This window comes from Lacerta agilis, chromosome 13 (assembly GCF_009819535.1).
Source record: "Lacerta agilis isolate rLacAgi1 chromosome 13, rLacAgi1.pri, whole genome shotgun sequence".
Classification (NCBI taxonomy): domain Eukaryota; kingdom Metazoa; phylum Chordata; class Lepidosauria; order Squamata; family Lacertidae; genus Lacerta; species Lacerta agilis.
The window spans coordinates 26685363-26704525 of NC_046324.1; the positions used below are offsets into that span (position 1 = coordinate 26685363).

Sequence of the window (19163 nt, forward strand, 5' to 3'; positions counted from 1 at the left end):
AAGAAGAAGAAGAGTGGGCTGAGCATGGGCAGGAGTATGGGAGAGAAGCAGAAGGAAGGAAGGTGTTGTCCAAGCACCAAATAAAAGCCCCATGAAGCTAAATCCTAGGCTGCCCCTTGGATCACCAGCACATGCTCTAAGGAGGAAACAGTCCACTGAAAGGTAAGGCGTGTGGCACCAAATGAGAACACAAGGCAGAACCGGACCAGCAGGCTGCCTTCTACAGTTGCTACCACTAGCCATTCAAGCTGCTATGGTGACACAGCCATCGCCTGCTGCTTGCCCACAGCATTTGGCACTCAGAGATGGAACCTCCCTGTTCCGATAGCCTATTTCAGCACTGCGGCCAGAGACACTGACCAACCTGTCCTCCACACTTGTGGCTGGTCAAACTACCTCTGCTGCTCACGGGGGTTTCCCACTGCATGGCACTCAGTGGCTGGTGGCAATCACTTTCTTTGGTCTTCCTGAAACTGCTACCAGTAATTTTTGGTGTGCTGCTGAAGGGCTGAGGCAGAGGCTTTTGCTCCAGGGGCTGTGCAGGCATGGTGGGCAGTGCCTGCAATAAAAGAGCCCACAAGTAGTCTGGGGCAACGTTTAAAAGTAAAATCTTCTGATCTGCCACCCTCAGGCACCCAAGAAGAATCATGTAAAGAGATTCAGGAAGGCTGCAGGAATCCCAGCCCTGCTGAGAGAGCACACACCACTCCCTCCCCACCCCCGAGCATCCCCCTCCTTCCCCAGAAGCTTTGGAAACAGAAGAATAGAGAAGAGTCCAGGAGCTGCAGGGAGTCATTTGCGTCCTCTAAGTTCTTCTTGCCTCAGTCATCCTGCAGAGAACAGCAGCAGTTATTCCAAGGGACCCTTAGACAAGCTTTGTTCCCACCCAGGGCTCCAGGCACAGGCCCCTGAAGTCAGCCCCACCAGAACAGGGTTAGTCTGGCTCCTGGGCTGGAGCAAATCCATGAGTTCCTGAGTCTCAGCCTGTGCCAGAGAGAACCCCCTGCCCTGGCTGCTCAATCTAGAGTGGTCATTCACATACCCATTCAGCATCTTCTGCACCATCCCCATGTCCTCGGGGCTCATTGGACGGTTCCCTGTGATCCTTGAAAGCCAAGATGTTGTCTGTCCAGGAGGCCCCGGCCTGCTGGTCACCAGCAAAATTGCACTTGGTCACTGTCCCCACATCCAGCTTGGCTAAGGAGACTGGAAAGGAGAAAAAAGTGGCAAGAGCTAAGTGGCAAAGCAGCTGCTTGTCATGTAGGTGGCCCCAGGTTCAATCCCCCATGGCACCTCTAGGTAGGGCTGGGCAAAAGACCCCTGTGGAGAGCTGCTGCCAGCCAGTGTAGGCAGTACTGAGCTAGATGGACCAATGGCCTGATTCATCTGAAGGCAGCCTCCTACGTCCCTGAAGTTTCTACATGGAATATAGACTGGAGGAAGGAGTCTAGTCACACCAGGGTGTCCCCTTCCCTTCCAGAAAGTGTTGATGCTTTGGCAAATCCAGGTCCTAGCATGAGGAAGGCTTATTCCCCAGGCTGGTCCAGCAGTGATGATAAATGGGTGAAGGGGGTTGACCAGGGAAAAGAGGCTTTGGGGCAGCAGCTCTGCCTGCAGCACTTACAGACAAAGGGTCCATCTCCCAGAGTCCTCAGGCGGATCTCCATCCCCACCTCCAGCTCCATCTTCTCCATCTCACTCTCAGGCAGCCAGAAGGCCACAGCCTGGCTGGGTGTGTAGGGCTGTGTCACCTTCACCAACTCTGGCTTGATCACCAGGCACTCCAGCTCTTCTGGGGTCATCCTGTCAGTCTTACCCTTGGCCTCCACCTCTGTCCATCACAACACATGAAAAAAAGACAGATATGTACAGGGAGGGCCTTACCCAAAGGCCCAGGCACACACACACAGGAGCCATCAACTCCCAGCTCCTGGTCTTAGGCTGGGGACCATACCTGCCCTCCTTGAAAAAAGCCTCCTACACCCAAGCAGATCCTAGAGCAAACTTCACCAACTTGGTACCCTCCAAATATTTTGGGGCTACAGTTCCCATCAGCCCCAGCAGGGCACCAGGTTGGCAAAGGCTGTTCTACAACCACGCTGGACAGCTTGTTCCACTGCTGAGATGCTCTCAATCTCCCCACCCCACTTGGCAGGAGAAATTCATGCGAAGAGGAAAGGCAGATCACATGCTGAGACACCCCAGTTCACTACCCAGGATAACAGGGCAACCTCCCAAGCCTGCTCTGCAGGAACACTACCCTCTGCTCTGCTAAGGCTGACCAAGGAGAGGCTTCTGGGCAAAACTCACTGTAGGATGCCATGAGGAAGCCAGTATTGACCTTCCGGGTTTCACTGAAGTTGGGCTCCACCTCCTTCCCCTTGGGGTCAAATTTGCGGCGATGAACAAGTCTTGGCCTGATGTATAGCACGAAGTAGCGCTCCTGGGGTTTGGGAAGGAAAGAGAATCTGCTCACTCTGAGTCTTCAGAAAACACCATCACTTTTGACTGTTGTTACCACCTACCAGTGCTATTGCCACTACATTTGCAACTCTGTATTACTATGGATGTAAAAAAAACTGGAGCATGTTGGCATTCACCAGCCAGTGTTGACAATCCCCAGCACCAGCCATTGTCGTCATCATGAAGAAGACAGACACAAAAACGAAAACTGCTCATTTCCAGTTTCCAACAGTCACAGAACCAATGCAAAGATTACAGTGGATTGCGCCAAAAAAATAATAATCACACTCACAGCTAGCAAGAATGAATTACTCTATATTTCTTCCTCTAGAACAATATGCAGAGTATCAGTGACAGACTGGATGAGGGTGAGTGACCTGGAACTTGAACTGACAAGGCAGAATTGCTCTTGGAAAATTGAAAGTCAGATCAGGAAGCTGAAGGAAAGTTGGTTTTGCATGAGGCTGCACTTCCACTGAAAAACCATGGGGTTCCTTGCTTAGGGGCTGCTCCCTAGATTTTTTCTAGATCCCCAGGGTGTTTTTTATTCAGCTGAGGTTGGTGCACCAAGCCCACCTCTGCTGCTCCTGGAGGTGTCAGCTCTGTCCCTGGTGAGACATGCCTTTGTTACATCTTGTTTGGGCGACTGCTACATGGGTGACTCTACGTGGAACTGTCCCTCAAAGATTGTTCAGGAATTGCTTCTGGCTCAGAACGCTGCAGTCAAGACCTTGACAGGCAGTGAGAGGAGGCCTGGGACTCTTAAGGTGGCAACAGCTACCATTGCCTCCCAGAACATTTCCAGCACAATTCAATGTGCCAATTGTGACTTATAAACCACTAAAAGGCTCAGGGCTAGACTCCCTGAAGGGCACTCTACTGCACAGCCCTGATCAGGTATTGTGATCTTCAAGAGAGGCCTTTCTATCTGTCCAGCCAACATATGATGCACACTGCTGGGAACAGGAGAAAAGTGTTTCCCCAGAGACTGCATCCAGAGGCAGGGGGAAGGCCGTATAGTCCCCTTGAGGATGGACTGCATTTAGCCAGGATAAACCACCTTCATTCAAACAGGTGTTTGGCTCACTAGGCTGGTCTGTTCGGCTCTGTTGCTGTGTTTAAATATGTACTTCTAAGTTAACGTAACTATGCTTTTAATTAACTGCCTTTTCTATATGCTTTTATCCAGTTTTATTGCCATGTTGTCTATAGACTGATCCTTTTTTATTGCAGATTTTATTACTGTTAATTACCTTGGACGAAGTACTGTTAGTTACCTTTTGATGGAAAGACAGGGTGTCAAGGTAACAAATAAATATCCAAGGAGAAACGTCAGCAATGCAATCTGGCTACATGATGCAACCTTCAGATTGTGTCAGTCCCCTCCCTTCTCTTCCCATCTGGCAAATAATCCAGTCCACCAGCAAGGAGGATCACCTGCTCATCCTCTCAGGGTGGGGCAGGGCAGGAGGCTAAGGACCCAAGGGCCTCTCCTGTTTTGGGGACAGACGCCAGTTCCTAATCTCTCTCTCACACACAAAAACCCTGGGATCTGCAGGTTAAATATTTTCATCAAAATGTGCACTATAAAATACTCAAGGCAGCCTAAAATAAAAATAATATGCACTAATAGCCAAATCTGGTCAAAGCAGCAGCAACAAAACCATCTCTCTTTTTTTGGAAAAAGTACACTGAAGCAATGCTGCCTTTACTGCCCTTCTAAAAGTGATGAGAAGCAATCTAGTCAGGCCAAGGGATTTCTGCAGGGAAACTGTTCCAAATGCGGGTGCCACAAGCACAAGGTGCATACTGCCTTTATTTCTTAAGACTGTGGGGCTCCCAAAACAGAGTCTCAGCAGAGGAATAAAGTTTTCAGACAGACTTGCATACAGGGAGGCATTTATTGGATATTCCAGTCCTGGGTGCTTTAAGGTTTAATGATGATGATGATAATAATAATAATAATAATAATAATAATAATAATAATAATAATAATAATAATATATTATTTATACCCCACCCATCTGGCTGGGTTTCTCCAGCTACTCTGGCTGGCCCCCCACAGAATATAAAAAAACGATAAAACATCAAACATTAAAAACTTCCCTAAACAGGGCTGCCTTCAGATGTCTTCTAAAAGTCAGATAGTTGTTTATTTCCTAAACATCTGATGGGAGGGTGTTCCACAGGTGGGCGCCACTACCGAGAAGGCCCTCTCCCTGGTTCCCTGTAGCCTTACTTCTCGCAGTGAGGGAACTGTCAGAAGGCCCTCGGAGTTGGACCTCAGAGTCCGGGCTGAACGATGGAGGTGGAGACACTCTTCAGGTAAACTGGACCGAGGCCATTTAGGGCTTAAAGGTCAGCACCAACACTCTGAATTGTGCTCGGAAACATGGAAGCGGCAATAAATGTAGATGGAATGAGACTGAAGTTAATTTGATCAGAATGACTGGCCCCATCAAAACCATGGCAGCTGCATTCTGAAGCTTCTAGAGAGTCTTCAAGGGCATCCCAACATACAGCACATTACAGTACAGCGGTACCTCGGTTTTTGAACTTAATCCATTCTGGAAGACCGTTCTTAAACCAAAGCCATTCTTAAACCAAGGCTTGCTTTCCTTAATCCTCCTGCCACCGGTGCCCTTCCACCATTAGGCTTCCGTTCGTAGACCAAGGTAAAGTTTGCTAACCGGGACACTACTTCTGGTTTTGTGGAATTCTTATACCGAATAGTTCATAAAAAGGGCTGTTCTTAAACCGAGGTACCACTGTAGTGTAGTTTGGAGGTGACAAGACCAGCCCTGGTTTCTTAAAAAAAGAGCACAGCTGGCATTTAAGACACAGCTAGTAAAAGAAACCACTCCTGGCTACTGGTGACACCTGGCCATCTAGAAACAAAGCCAAAGCTAGCTCTCCTAAATTGCTCTGTTTATTACCCTCATCCAATCTAAAACTGCTACTTAGCAGGACCCCTTCCCTCTCCAATTCAAGGCACACAACCTTGACCTTCCAGGAATTGTCAGAACTGATATTTTTGTGTTACAGCATAGGAGGTTATGTATCTTTTACTCCCACACCAGGATTCCCAGGTGGGATTATTATATTTGTGGTGCAGACACATCCCTTCATTTCCCACAGCAAAGGCAGCATTCTGAGTGGTGCAGATGGCAAGGAGAGGGTCACACGAACCGCTTCAATGCAAACTACCTCCCAATGTAATGCCATGAACAAGTGAGAACTACTGTACCAGTAATTCATGGAGGATAATTCTATCAATGGCTTTTTGTCTTGATGGCTATGTCAGACCTCCAGCACCAGAGCCTCAGAATAGGCTATGGCTTTCCTGCCCTGCATGCACTTATGGGGCTTTTCAGAGGCACCTGTGGGGGAAGAGGAGGCTGAGTGCTGGTCGGATCCAGCAGGGCTGCTCTTTTGCTCTCATTAGAAGCCTCACCTTTTTGTCAGCATCATCCAAGATGAGATGGCGAGACACGTCCAAGAGCTGCCCCTCCACAATCACACCGTCACCACTAAAGAGGAGAAAAGTTAAAACACAGGGGAAGAACCCAAAGTGAAGAGTTTAAGGGAAACCTGTGTGTCAATCGCCCCACAATCCCCTGGGTTTATATCGTATCTGGGAATTTTGATACAATAGAGGGGGAACTTATTTTTTTCACTTCTCCATCCATGCCATTCCCTCTCTGCCTGACCTACCTTACAGGGCTGTTGTGAGAATAGCATTAAAGGACCCCATAGGTCTCCATGATTCTGTTCTTGGATGGTCCAACTTCCTAATTGTCCAATATTCAATGGGTGGGGGAATTCACTCATTTCTCACACTCTTAAGGGGTCCCTCAAGGATTCATTCTTGGTGCTCAGCTCTTTTCCCTCCACACAAGTGTCCCTAGAGTGGAGTTTGAGGATTTCATTAAGGCAGTCTTTGCCAACCTGGTGCCCAGCAACTCCAAAACACCTAGAGGGTACTACCGGTAGGTTGGCAAAAGCTACCTTAAGAGCCCATTAGCTCTACAGTCACAAGTACAATTCCTGACCCTTCAACGCTACACCCCCTCAGTCTGCCAGGGCGGGAGGCGCCACTGCGCACTCTACACATGCTCAAAGGCCCTCCCCGCTGAAGCGGCCCACCGCCTACCGCTGCCAGGAGGCGGGGTCCCAGCGGCAGCGCAGGCGCTCCGTGTGCACAGCCTTGGTGCTCAGGGCGCCCTGGTCGTAAATGCGGCTCATGATGGCGGCGAACGCAGCAGGGCCGGGGGAGGTGGGGCTACGGGAGACAGCGGCTCCGCCCACACCCTCCCTGCGCCTGCGCAGTAGTGGCAAATAAAAAAAACCGCCAAGGACAGCGCTGTGATCGCCACTTGAGCTGCGTCAGCGCTCGGAGTGTAACTGCGGGAGGGAGAGTGGAAGGATAGAGGCGAGTCGCCGCCGCCGCCGGGTCGGCCGATTCCGAGCCAGGCATTGGGTGCGCGGTTCGGCCGGTGAAGGCATTGATTGGGTGATTAAGAAGGAGGACGGGTGGACGAAGCCCCGCCCCCTGCACGCGAGAGGAGGAAAATGGCGGGAAAGAAAAGCGGGGAGGAAGACAGGGGCGACTACGCGCTTGCGCACTTTCACTTACGCGTGTTTCCCGTGAGGCGAGGCACCCACAAAGCCCCTGCGAGGGAAGCCAGCCCAGCTATATAGGAAAGTTTCAAAGCGCGCAGCTGACGGCGCTGGAGGAGCAGGCTGAAAGCCTGAGGCACCTTTGAGCTGCGTCACCCCTTTGAGGCTGCCTGCCTGTGCCTCTCTCTTGTAAGGCTGAAGCCCCCAGGTCCGCCTGTGGGAAGGGCCCTCCCTTCTCTCTTGCCTTTTTGGTAACCCAGGCCCTTTGGCCGCAGGTGAGAAGAGCAAGGGGTGAGAGGAATGAGAAAGTGGCTGTGTAGAACCAGGAGGATCACCAAGAGCAGCAGCTTTTTGCTTCAAGCTCTCTGACCTCCATAGTGAGAATGGACAGAGAGGAAGGGGGTGGAAGTGCTTCAGGAGCCTTTAAAACCTTGCAGGATGGCAGGTGCAGAGGTGACGTGCAGAGCATAGAAAAGCCATGTAAGGATCCTTTCTGCATCCCCCACCCCCCGGGCTCTACTATTACTGCTGTTATTATTATGCACAATTTATTTATATATCACCTCTTCCCCAAATTGTGATTCAAGGCGTCTTCCACAAATCAAAACGACACAGATTAGATACAAAACGCTAAAAATATACAAAAGGCAGTTGTTAAAAAGCAGTTAAACTCTAATAGAATTAAAACAATATGAGAAACAAAAATACTGTACACTGTTAAAAGCTCTTTCCTTTAAAAAAAAAAAAAATCCCCAAAGGCCTGTTTGAACAAAACAGTCTTCACCCACTGGCAGAAGGAAAATAAGGAGGGTTGTCCCGCCCTGGGAACCTAAGCAGAGCCTGCTGGTGAGCCGATGGTCCATCCAGGCCCGTCTTAGCTTAGAGGGATCTGCCGCCCTGGCGCGGCGATCCCTCGGCGCCCCCAGCCTGCCGCCTCTCCGCCCGCCTCCCTCCCGCGCTGGCCGCCCCTCGGGAGGGGGGGTGGGCGAGCGGGGGATGAGAGGCGTGGCGTTGGAGCGGGCGCCCGCGCTCCGGCGGGCGGAGGATGAGGGGGGGCGGACGGGCGCTCGCGCACCGGCAGGAGGGCGGGCTGCAAGCCGGTCGCCCTCGCCTCCCAGAGCCCCAGCTGGAGTGCTGGAAGGTCGCGCAAAGCCCCGCGCCGCTTCAGCGCTCCAGCTGGGGCTCCGGGAGGCGAGGGCGGGCGGCTTACAGCCCGCCCGCCCGCCGGCGCGCGGCTTACAGCCCGCCCGCCCGCCGGCGCGCGAGTGCCTGCCTGCCCATGGGGGCGGGGGCGGGTTGGGGAGGGGGAGCCCGGTATGCCGGCGGGCTCACGGGGGCGCCCCTGGGGTGCCCTGCGCCCTGGCGCGCCGCGCCACCGGCCTCTATGGATGAGACGGCTCTGGGTCCATCTGGTCTAGAATCCTGTTCTCACAGTAGCCAACTAGATGTTCTGGGGTCCTTGTGGATCACTACAAGGATATTGCCCCAGAGTCCTGTAGCAGTAGAAAAGTGAATTCAGTGGTAAGATGTGGGAAAAGCCTGGAAGCAAGGATCATGTTGCTCTTATGTCCATCCTTGGTGGCACCGCATCTAAAAAAAAGATTGGGAAAATGGGAATTGTAACCAGAGGGATCACCCCTTACTTCCGTGGCAGCAGCCCCCTTAATGTATGTTCTTAAAAAAGCCATGGTAAGGGCAAGTATTTGTTTAGAATTGAGGGAAGTAGTGTGGAGTTTGAGGATTTCATTAAGGCAGTCTTTGCCAACCTGGTGCCCAGCAAGTCCAAAACACCTAGAGGGTACTACCGGTAGGTTGGCAAAGAGCCCATTAGCTCTACAGTCACAAGTACAATTCCTTTGTCGAGTTATGCCCACTGGATGGCAAGGAATCACTTCTAAAGCACTACCAGAGGGCAACATTCTGCCAGCAGGAGAAAGTGGCACCCACATTAAGGTCAATAGGGAGTCTCAGATGGCTGCCACTCTGCTCTCCCCCCCTCCCCCGCTCCACCTCCCTTGCTGCAATGCAGGTCTCTGCATCCTCCATCCCTCATTACTGCTGGTGTGATGATCAATCTAAAACTTGGGACTGCATGAAGTGGAGAGTGGGAGCAGCAGGTTGGGTATGCAGCTGACCTGGGATAACAACCACCAGACACTGGAAATTAAAATGAAGCTGTGTGGCTGTTTGAGATTAAGGGGGCTACACAAAGTGAAAGTGTCCTAAGCCTGAATGTGATTATTGGGTCATAGGCCAATTACACAAGCTATTCGGCTGCCTTGATCCAGATACCTGTACATGCACGTGTTTTTTGCAGCTATTTTCCGTGAAAGTCCATAGCCAGGGTTTGAACTCAGGCTCTCATGTATGCTGAGTCTCTGCTTTTTCCAGCTTAGCTATGGCTACATGGAAAGCTGGTCTATGGGTCTGAAGGAGAAGAAAAGAAGGGGATACAATAGGAAATTAATACAATTGCTCCATCATGGCACTTTCTTCTGTGTCCGGCTGCCTGGAACAAAGGGCCAGGCCTGCTGTCTTGCTGTGCCATCCTTTTCTTACCTAAAACTATTCTTCCCACCAGGGTCTCCAAAATAGGAGCTTTTACATCTCCCTAACGTCCAGGTGCTGTATTCTTTTTATTATGTTGCTACTAATCCCCACACAAGGGGGGCGGTGCCAACCACAGTCTTGCCACTGTCAGCTCCATTATTCCCCCTTTATGTGTGACATCCCTTATCCCCTGCAAAAGGCTGGTTCCAAACACTTTGTGCATGGCTGCTGCGGAGGAAGCATTGTTTTGCCAGCAAGGTTTAAATCCTGCATGGGTCAGGGTGCACTTTGCACAGGCTTCTTCTTATCCACAAGTACTGTACCTGGTTGGCTTGTGCAGGGAAAGACAATATAGCTTGTTCTGGTAGCATGGCCAGGGTTGGGTAGCCCCACAAGGTCACCTGAATATTGCTATGCAGTGCTAGGAACCTTCCTTGCCTGGCTGGAGATGTGTTGTTGGTGAGCATAATCTTTGTGGTTGGTGGCAGAATTGCCAGGCCTGCTGTGGTGGGTGTGTCAATTCAGTGTTGCTGTTGACTCTGCTGCTGGTTCACCAGAGGAGGAGCGTGACTGTGTTATGCTTGGCAGTAGCTGTGGCCTAGCAGCTGCTGGGGGAGCACAAGGGCCATCTCCCTGCATTTGGAGCACTTGGGTTAGAGGTTTATAAAACTATAAATGAGAAAAGCATGAAGGGAGGGTAGTTTTTTTCTTTTCTAGTAAACAGAACTTGCAGGGTCATCTATTGACAGTGATAGCCAAGCAGGATCAAGAGGCAAAGGCTTGTCTCTGGCTGCCTCACACACAGAACCCATTAGAAGTCCCACCTAATCCCAGACATGGAAGGTTATTAGGGACAAATAGAGGGGCCCTTTTGGGCCACCCCTCCTCACCTGTGCAAAGGCCTAGCTGGGTGCACTTGCACACCTCGCTAAGAGAGACCAGGGTGGGAGATTGGGGGGGGGATTTTGTGGTGCTGGGAAAGGAGGGCAGAGAAAGAGAGGGAGAAGCTCTGTGGGGAGGAGGGAGAGAAAAGGAAACTTGGCCAGGGCCGGAGAGAGAGGAAGTGCGAAAACAAAAGCGAGATAAAAGGGGCTGCTGCTGCTGCTGCTCCTCTCGCTCTCCCTCCTCTGCGCCTTTCTTTTTCTCTCTCCCTTTTTCTCAGAGCTGGGTTAGGAGGGGCTGTTTTGCATCCCTTCACGTCAGCCCTGCCTCATTCCCTTCTTCCTTCCTGCTAGAGAGCGAGAGAGAGAAAAGAGAAAGGGAACTGCGAGCAAGCGAGGAGCCGGCAGCACCCAGACGAGGATCTGCCCTAGAAGGAGAGGTGAAGCGGCCTCCCCTGCCTGCTGCCCGTTACCCGCCCCCCTTGCCAAGCCTCTTCGGGAGTCCCAGGGTGAGTTCGCCTCAGCCCCAGCCAGCTGAGCCAAGCCCTCTCTTCCCGGGCCGGAAGAGGAGGCCGGGCGCCGAAAGCCCCGCGGGAGGCCCGTGGGCTGCCCCAACCGCTGCCGCCTCTATCCATCCCGGCGCTCTAATGCCAAAGCAGGGAGAGAGAGAAAAGAGTGATGGCGTCTGGAGAAGGAGGGAGGGAAAGAGGAAGGAGGAAGGATAGAAAGAAGGGGGAGGAGGATGCACAACTGGGCTTGGACTGCGGCGCTTCATGTCTGCTGGGGCTCGCAGCACGTGGGGGCTACATCGCGGAGCCTCCCCCACATCCTTGTTGCTCGCTTGCAACTTTCCCCTCCTCTTGCTGCTTTACAACACAAAGTTTTGCTCTGCAGGGAGCCGATCCGGGGAGGAGGGAGGGGAAGCAGGGCAGCGGCAACAGCGGGAGGGGAATCTCGGAGGTGCCGGCGTGGAGCTGATGGAGTGGACCCCTCTTCGGTTGGTCGGCTTGCAGGAGGAGGCAGCCGGTGGGTTACCTGTTGCCGTCTCTGCTGTGCTTGGTCATAGGGGGACGAGGCCCTCGTTCTCGAACCGCCCCTGGAGAGGGAGTGCCGGCTAGACTTTCACATTCTGTGCCTGGCCGCGGTGAACTTCCCTTTAACAATCCTCCGGATAGGATTGGAGGGGACGGAAAGAAACTGGAGGGGGACGGACCTGGTCCCTTGCATGTTGGCGGAGGCTCAGTAGTGGGGTTTGCTCTCTTGGAAAGCGCGCCGCCTCAAACTGCAGCCTGCGGATAGTGCCTGAAGCTTCTCTGCCTGCTGTTGGCTGGCTTTGCCAAAGAGCTAGGAAGCAGCTTTCCTGGAGCGGTGGCTGCAAAGGAAAGGGGGGACTTTGCTCTTTGTCTGCCCAACCCCTTTGCCCTCCGTTAACTCTAACAGATGAGAATATGTTTTTCCTTGACTGATTCTGTGGACTTGCATGTGTTGGGATCTGGGATGGGCAATGGGAGTCATTCTGTGTAGCATCTTTGCTTTCTCTCTCCTTGACTGCCCTGCTGAGGTCTGTGTCATTGAGATGGTTCTTAAAATACTCAGAGGTTTGCCCATAGAAGCTGCTCTTGCAGAGTGGGTTGCTCTGTGCTCTTGGGCACCTTCCCCAGCCCTGTCCATGTCCCTTCCTTTCCCACTTCCAGAACTATCTGAAGAATTTAGTAATATCTAAAGAATTTAGTAATATCTTTGAGGAAACTAGAGGTGGGAAAGGAGCAGATGATTCTGTTGATGGATGGTGACCTCTCCAATGATGACCCCCCCCCCGCTGCCACACACACCCACACACCCCAAAAAACCACTGGCAACATCAAAGGTTTATCTCAGAAATGCTTCAGCTACAGTTGTCTCCTTGAATGGAGGGTATGGTCCTTGCAGTATAGGCTAAACAGTGTGAACAACAAAAACTCACATCTAAATTCTAAAGTGTTGTTGGCACTTGAGTATCAGGTATGCACTGTGTGGGGCACCCCAGATGGATTGCAGTAGCAGCAGCACAGAAAAGGTTGTTTGCTTGCCATCTCCAAGGACTGTCTCAAAGCAACTCTCCCTGGCAGAAAATCAAAGATTCACCTTTTAATCAATGCAACCTTAGACTTACCGATCTGCTTTGGAATGGTGTCTGTAACTCTTTAAGCTACATTTGTAACTGGCTGTGACTGTAAAATGACTGCCTGGTGAAGATGGTGCTTCCTTCCTGACATAGCTTGAAGGAAAACTCTAACAAGGGGAGGGGTTTCATAGGAAGGTAGCAATACTTGTGGTATTAGATAGTTATTAGATAATGTATACCTCTAAGCAAGGATTTCATTTCCCCATATAGAGCATGTTACTGTTTTGTTAATAATCGTCATACTGTATGCAACTGTTCCTAAAGCACTTTGCATAATCAAGGGTGGAGAACCTGTGGATGTTCTGGGTGTTAAGAACATAAGAAGAGCCTGGCTGCTGGATCAAGCCAATGATCCATCTAGTTGAGTACCTTGTACTCACAGTGGCCATCCAGATGCCTCTGGGAAGCCCACAAACAAGACCTAAGTACAGCAGTGCTCTCCCAGCTCTGTACTCCCAAACCCATCATATTTGTCCCTGCCAGCTGGAGCTGATGAGAGCTGCAACAACATCTGGAGGGTCACAGGTTCCTCACCCCCAACATATATTATCTCAGTAATCATTATTCCCTTATGGAACTGAGGCTCAGAGAGAGTACCACGGGTCAGCCTCAAGAGGTCAGTGTCTTTTCCTTATGGAGCTCAGAGCAGGTCTACTGTGTGAAATAGCTTGCTGTTTAATAGCTTTTCATGTCATTGGAAGGTGACGTTCCTATGAGAAATGCTTAGAATCATAGAACTGTAGAGTTGGAAGGGACCCAGTTGTCTAAAATGGTGCATCACTTTTCCAAAAGCATGCACACACCTTTCTCTCCTTTTAAAGTTTTCCTTTATTCTTGCAGTAGAACCTTTATAATTGGAGTGTGTCTAAAACATTTTCACATATTAGAAAAGACGTTGAAAGTTCCCTGGAGACTTTTGAATTTTTTTTTCTGTTTGGGGTGCTACAAAGTTTTCTTGGTGTAGAATTTAAGGTTAACCAGAAAAAGGGAGAGAGAGATTGTTCAGGGCAAAGCTGTAGGGCAGTGGTTCTTGAACTGTGGTGGGGAAGGGCCATGCTTCAGTGGCAGAGCATCTGCATTGCATGCAGAAGCCCTCAAGTTCAATCCCCAGCATCTCCAGGTAGGGCCAGGAAAAGACCACCTGAAACTTTGAAGAACAACTGCAAGTGATTGTAAATACTGAACTACATGAATCAGAGTGCTCACTAGAAGGACAGATCCTGAAGTTGAGGCTCCAGTACTTTGGCCACCTCATGAGAAGAGAAGACTCCCTAGAAAAGACCCTGATGTTGGGAAAGATGGAGGGCACAAGGAGAAGGGGACCACAGAGGATGAGATGGTTGGACAGTGTTCTCGAAGCTACTAACATGAGTTTGGCCAAACTGCGAGAGGCAGTGAAGGATAGGCGTGCCTGGCGTGCTCTGGCCCATGGGGTCACGAAGAGTCGGACACGACTGAACAACAACAACAACACATGAATCAGATATCTGGCTCACTATAGTGAAAGGCTGTAGCTTACTGTATAACAACTGTTTTGCGTGCAGAAGGTCCCAGGTGCAGTCCCCAGCATCTCCAGATAGAGCTAGGAGAGAACCCTGCATGAAAGCCTGGAAAGATGCTGCCCACCAGTGTAGAAAGTAGTGAGCTAGATGGACCAATGTTCTCTCAGTATATGGCAGCTTCATATACCTGGGTGGTGTGGAGAATGAAGTTCCAGGAGGAATAATAGAATTGTAGAGTTGGAAGAGATCCCGAGGGTCATCTAGTCCACACCCACCCACCTTGGTAATGCAGGAATCTCAACTAAAGCATACACGATAGATGGCCATCCAACCTCTGCTTAAAAACCTCCAAGGAAGAAGAGTCTACCACCTCCTGAGGCAGACCATTCCATGGAGCCCAATTAAACTTTTGAGTATACCTGCAGAGCATGAGTTCTCAAACTTGCTACCCCCAGGGCCCACTTGAGACATCTGAAAATTACTGAGACCCACCAGTCACAAAGTGGTAGGAGGTGGAAGCCAAGTTTGGCATAGCAGTTGCAGACATTTTCTACTGATATCTAAGCCATATTTGGAAATTGCTAGATTCTATGCCATTGACATTTCCTCATGGCAAGGAGTTCCACAGCTCAGTTTTCCTTAAGCTAAGTACAGACATCTGCTCTGGTGAGATTGTGAGGGCTTCCCTTTTTTTAGGCAGAATATGCTAATCTAGAGGCTCTTAAATGCAGAATACCTTTCCTTTCCTTTCCTTTCCTTTCCTTTTCCTTTCCTTTTCCTTTTCCTTTTCCTTTCCTTTCCTTTTCCTTTCCTTCCTTTTCCTTCCTTTCCTTTCCTTTTCCTTTCCTTTTCCCTTTCCTTTTCCTTTTCCTTTTTCCTTTTCCTTTCCTTTTCCTTTTCCTTTTCCTTTCCTTTCCTTTCCTTCTGCCCTCACACGCCTCACAGAGTATTTTTACTCTTCTCCTGTAATTTATCTTCCATTCTCCGGCCACACTCAACTTGAACCTTATTCCTTCCTTTCCCCCACAAAAAGTGCCATTTTTTATCTCTCCTCTCTAGCCCTGTTACATTCACTCTAACATTCCTCCTTACATTCCTCCTCTCTTATCCCCTTCTTTTCTATTCCCAGTTATCATCATCATCAGTAATATGTAATTCTGTAACAACATTTTATCTCACTAGCTAATTTCCTTCAGCACCTCCTCCGGCCCTTTCCCATCAGAGGAAGTAAGCCTTCTTCCTTCCTCCCACCCCACTCTCCTGACCACTTTTAATCAGCATATAAGAAGTTGCTGGCGCTGGTCCAGCCAATTACTATGGCATGGCTAGGGGGCAGAGGGAGGCCAGTCAGGAGACAGTGAGCAAGCTGTGGCTCTGAGGCATACCTGAAAGTGCTCAGTGTAGCAAGAATGGCCTCTGTATGGAAAGGGTTGACAGTCACTGCTTCTTGCCTTGATACCATTATGCTGGGTTCTCCCAGGCAGGAGTTTCACTTTCTCTTGGTCCTCAAAGCAGCTGCAGCTACAGCTTCAAGTATCAGTTAAAGGTGGGGAACCGTTATCAAGAATTCAGGATGTGAAACTGTCACATAGAATTCCACTGACTTAGCTTCAGGAGCAGAAACACACAAGCATGTGATATTGCAGTTGGTTTCCCAGCAAAACATTTAAAATGCTTTCAGTGTATCCAAGAAGATAATATTGGACCTGTCAGTGAAGGTCTGGTCTGGTCTGCAGTTTTGGTGGCTATCCCAAGTGATCAAATGCAGGAATGAAAAGGGACGGAAGGAAGGAAGGAGGGAAGGAGGGAGTGCTAGAATTACAGAAGGAAGAATGCTAGCTTGTTCTAATTTTATCTTTCCTGTTTCGCTCTCTGTCTTTTGTTGCCTGTGCATGTACTCAAATATTTTACAGAATTTCTGCCACAGACACATTTTCTGTCTTTATGTTATCTTCACAGAGACGTACTTTGGTGTAATTTCCTTCAAGTTGCATAGACACTAGGTCTTCTCAGTCCCATCAGCTTTGTAGCTGTTTTGCTCTGAGGTTTTCCTTCGTATCCCTTCCCCCTGCCTGTCCAGCTGAAAAATGTTGAGAACTGCTATACAACCCCCCCCCTCAGTTCTTTAGCCATGTCTGCGGGGGGGGGGGGGGTGTTTCCATGGGAGCTATTCCCCTCCCAGGATCCAGTGTGCCAGCTGTTCTGTGGATCTTCTTACAGCCCTTGAGATTAAAGGCACTTTGGCTTCTGTGTATTCCTGGGTAACAGCACTGAAATTAAAAGAAGTGAGCCTGTGGGAGAACAGAGCAATGTTTCCCTTGCAGAGGTCTTTGTTCACTAAACTTACTCTGCTGCTTTCTTGTTCTCAAAAATTAAATATGGATGTTTTCAAGCTTGCTGTCACATATGCACTCTGTTCTTTGGATGCTGAGTATTATTCCCACCTCTGCTCCTTATCAGCCTTTTGAGTTAATCTCCATGTCACACCTGTTCCTTTTTCTAATATCATCTTCTTGCCTGCCATTCTGTGGTCTGCAACCACTGACCAATATTTAGACACATAAGCTCCAGAAGTATTCTGATCTCACATTTTGGTCTCAAGATCATCTCCGGCTGGCTACCAGTTGCATGTGAACTTCCCTTCATTTTGAAAGAGTTTGATAATACAATCCAACTTGGGATGGTGTGGAACAAGCAAAAAAAGTTTCATCAGAAATGTTCAAAAAAGTTTTAAACCCAAGACAGAGACTCTCCTACAGTTCATGGTTGTTGGTCATTGTGCTTCTTTTGTTTGAGCATAGTTCTATAGTGCTTGCACAATAGAGTGTGAGCAGGTTGTGGTCTATTGGGGTTGCAGAACTATGCCACACATTGTGAAATATGTGTCCCTGGAGGAGTTTGGAACCTCAGGAAAGCCTTGCTGGATTAGACCAAGGATTCACCTTGTTCATCATCCTGTCTCCAGCAGAAGCTGCTGCCAAACAGATGTTCCTGGGGAGCCCACAAGCCCAGGCATGAAGGAAAGAGACCGTTCCCACAGATGTGGACCCCTTGCCTCTTGAAATGGAGATACCAGTGGCTAATAACAGTTGATAGGCCTCTCTGCCATGAATTTGTCATTGCTACATCTTGAGGCAGCAAAATCTGTGGATTAATTATGTGTTGTGAGAGGAGGTACTGCTTTCATCTATCCAGGCCCTACTGTCAATCAGTTTAATTGGTTCTAGTCTTGTGGGAGGTTTTCCGTTAAATTTCAAATTTTCCCACCCCCCTAAATCACTTGAGATCTGGCATGTTTATTGGTTCATATCTAGTAAACAAGTGAAAACAAAATGCCATGTTAATTTTGTGTGCTGTAAATAACTCCAACAGTCAAAAGTAGTTGAACTGAAATATAAGGGTGGGGCCAATCCATAAAACACACTTGCAGCACAATCCTATAATCAAGTTAGGCCAAATGGGGGCTATAAGTACAGTGGAAGCCCCACTGTCCTAGCATAACTAGAAGATAATGTCTGTTGGACTGGAGATAACACCAACACACCTGCAGCACCAGCAGAACTCTTCTAGCTTAAGCTCAAAACAATGCTGAGATGTTGATGGAATTGGGGAGACGCAGAATTATGCCAAACCTTGTAGTGCTTCAGATGTTTTTCCTGCCCCAATGCCAGAAAAAAAGACCTGACCTCAACGCCAACTACAGAACAGCTGTAGGTGAAATATCACCCACTCAGTGGACTGGAGTGAGAGCCACTGTTCCCCATACCCTCCTGCCCTATTCATGATGCCACAGAATTTAATCACAGCACACCAATACCAGTGTCAAAATCCCAGAGAGAGAAAGACCACAACTTAGATGACGGGGCATGATACTTTATTGCTCTGATCTCGTGTCATGCATATATAGAAAGAGCATATTGGTAACACTTCTTTCCCAGACCTCTTACAGGTACTTTGTCAAGGGACTTCAGGTCAAAACACTCTACTCCCTCTCTCAAACTGGGGAGGCCAGAACAAAGCATCCGCACAAGCAAGCTACTAAGTTTAAGTGCTGCAGCTGTCTTCCTCACCTCTTGCTGGAATACTCGTTCCTCTGGACCAGCGGGGAGCAGCATCTCCCACCCAGGCAACATGCAGAGGTGTTCTCTGCTGGAGGATGCTGATCCTGCTCAAGAACTCTTGCCTTGCAGGATCACAGCCTGGACATAGGGAACAGAACAAACAGCCGCTGCACACATGCTGCAAGCCCCCTGCAGGGGAAGGGGTGTGTATTCCCTTCTTCTTAGGGGAGACTGAGGCAAGGGGGCTGGATGAGCGCTTGAGTGGCACCACTCCCTCTTTTGCTCTCATCCTCACAAGCACCACCTCTGCATCCAGGGCCCACTTGTTCCAGTTGCTGATCACTGCTCATTACTCTCTGTGTGTCTCCCTTCACAGCTCTCTAACAGAAGAAGAAGACAAGAGGGCCTTCCTTATGCCCAGCTACATGCAGGCTTCCAGGAAAGCTGCACCTGCTGGGATTATCCTTTCTGCACAGCTATGAAGCCTTGCCCACTTTCCCACCTGACCACCCCACACTTCCAGTTCTTTCTCTGTAAGCAACACAACTCCTGCTACTCTGCTGTCTGTCATGCAACTTTCAAAGGCACAGGAGCCCAGCTGGGGCTACCAGTCTGAAAACAGGCCTTTGTTTGTTTAGGCCTCTATCTCACCCCTCACTTCCCCAAAGGGTATTCAATAAAGGCTATAACTTTGCCATGTGTGGTATTTCTTTGTTACTAGGGTTTTGCCATGTCCTCCCTATCTCAGTCCTGCTGAGCTGGCCTCAGGATGGAAGGGAGACTAGGAAGCATGTTCCTGTGGGATGGATTTTAATGAATAAGAGAGGATATATTAATTGCAATTTATCCAGGCGCCACATGTGTAGGTTGAACAGAGTTTCAAAATCCCATCCTTGGCAGCAAAATTAAAAGCATAGGAATT

At 49.6% G+C, this 19163-nt stretch overlaps 2 protein-coding genes across 5 annotated transcripts in view; one reads left to right on the forward strand and one right to left on the reverse strand.

Moving 5' to 3' along the window:
- ARPIN (actin related protein 2/3 complex inhibitor) lies at nucleotides 1–11815 on the reverse strand. 4 transcript variants are annotated; one of them, XM_033167323.1, is made up of 6 exons: nucleotides 11550–11815; nucleotides 5918–5993; nucleotides 2311–2443; nucleotides 1625–1831; nucleotides 1043–1206; nucleotides 1–830 (listed from the first exon to the last, which is right to left on the reverse strand). In XM_033167323.1, the coding sequence occupies exons 1-6, from the start codon at nucleotides 11576–11578 to the stop codon at nucleotides 822–824; spliced, it is 618 nt and encodes a 205-aa protein (XP_033023214.1). In that variant the 5' UTR covers nucleotides 11579–11815; the 3' UTR covers nucleotides 1–821. The 4 variants fall into 4 exon arrangements, with proteins under 4 accessions (XP_033023214.1, XP_033023216.1, XP_033023213.1 ...); XM_033167325.1 differs by lacking the exon at nucleotides 11550–11815 and adding an exon at nucleotides 7647–7691; XM_033167322.1 differs by lacking the exon at nucleotides 11550–11815 and adding an exon at nucleotides 6617–6801.
- The window catches only part of ZNF710 (zinc finger protein 710), a 20294-nt gene continuing 11735 nt past the window's right edge, over nucleotides 10605–19163 (forward strand). The window contains 1 exon segment of the mRNA XM_033167326.1: nucleotides 10605–11023. The gene's annotated coding sequence lies outside the window, so the exon portion shown is untranslated.

Bases quoted from the DNA above. Each gene is read 5' to 3' on its own strand.
- ARPIN (XM_033167322.1), bottom strand. From the start codon at position 6,708: ATGAGCCGCATTTACGACCAGGGCGCCCTGAGCACCAAGGCTGTGCAC. The intron at 5,994-6,616 runs GTAGGCGGTGGG...TCTCCTCTTTAG, and splicing joins GACCCCGCCTCCTGGCAGCG to TGGTGACGGTGTGATTGTGG. The intron at 1,207-1,624 runs GTAAGTGCTGCA...TCTCCTTTCCAG, and splicing joins GGGAGATGGACCCTTTGTCT to TCTCCTTAGCCAAGCTGGAT.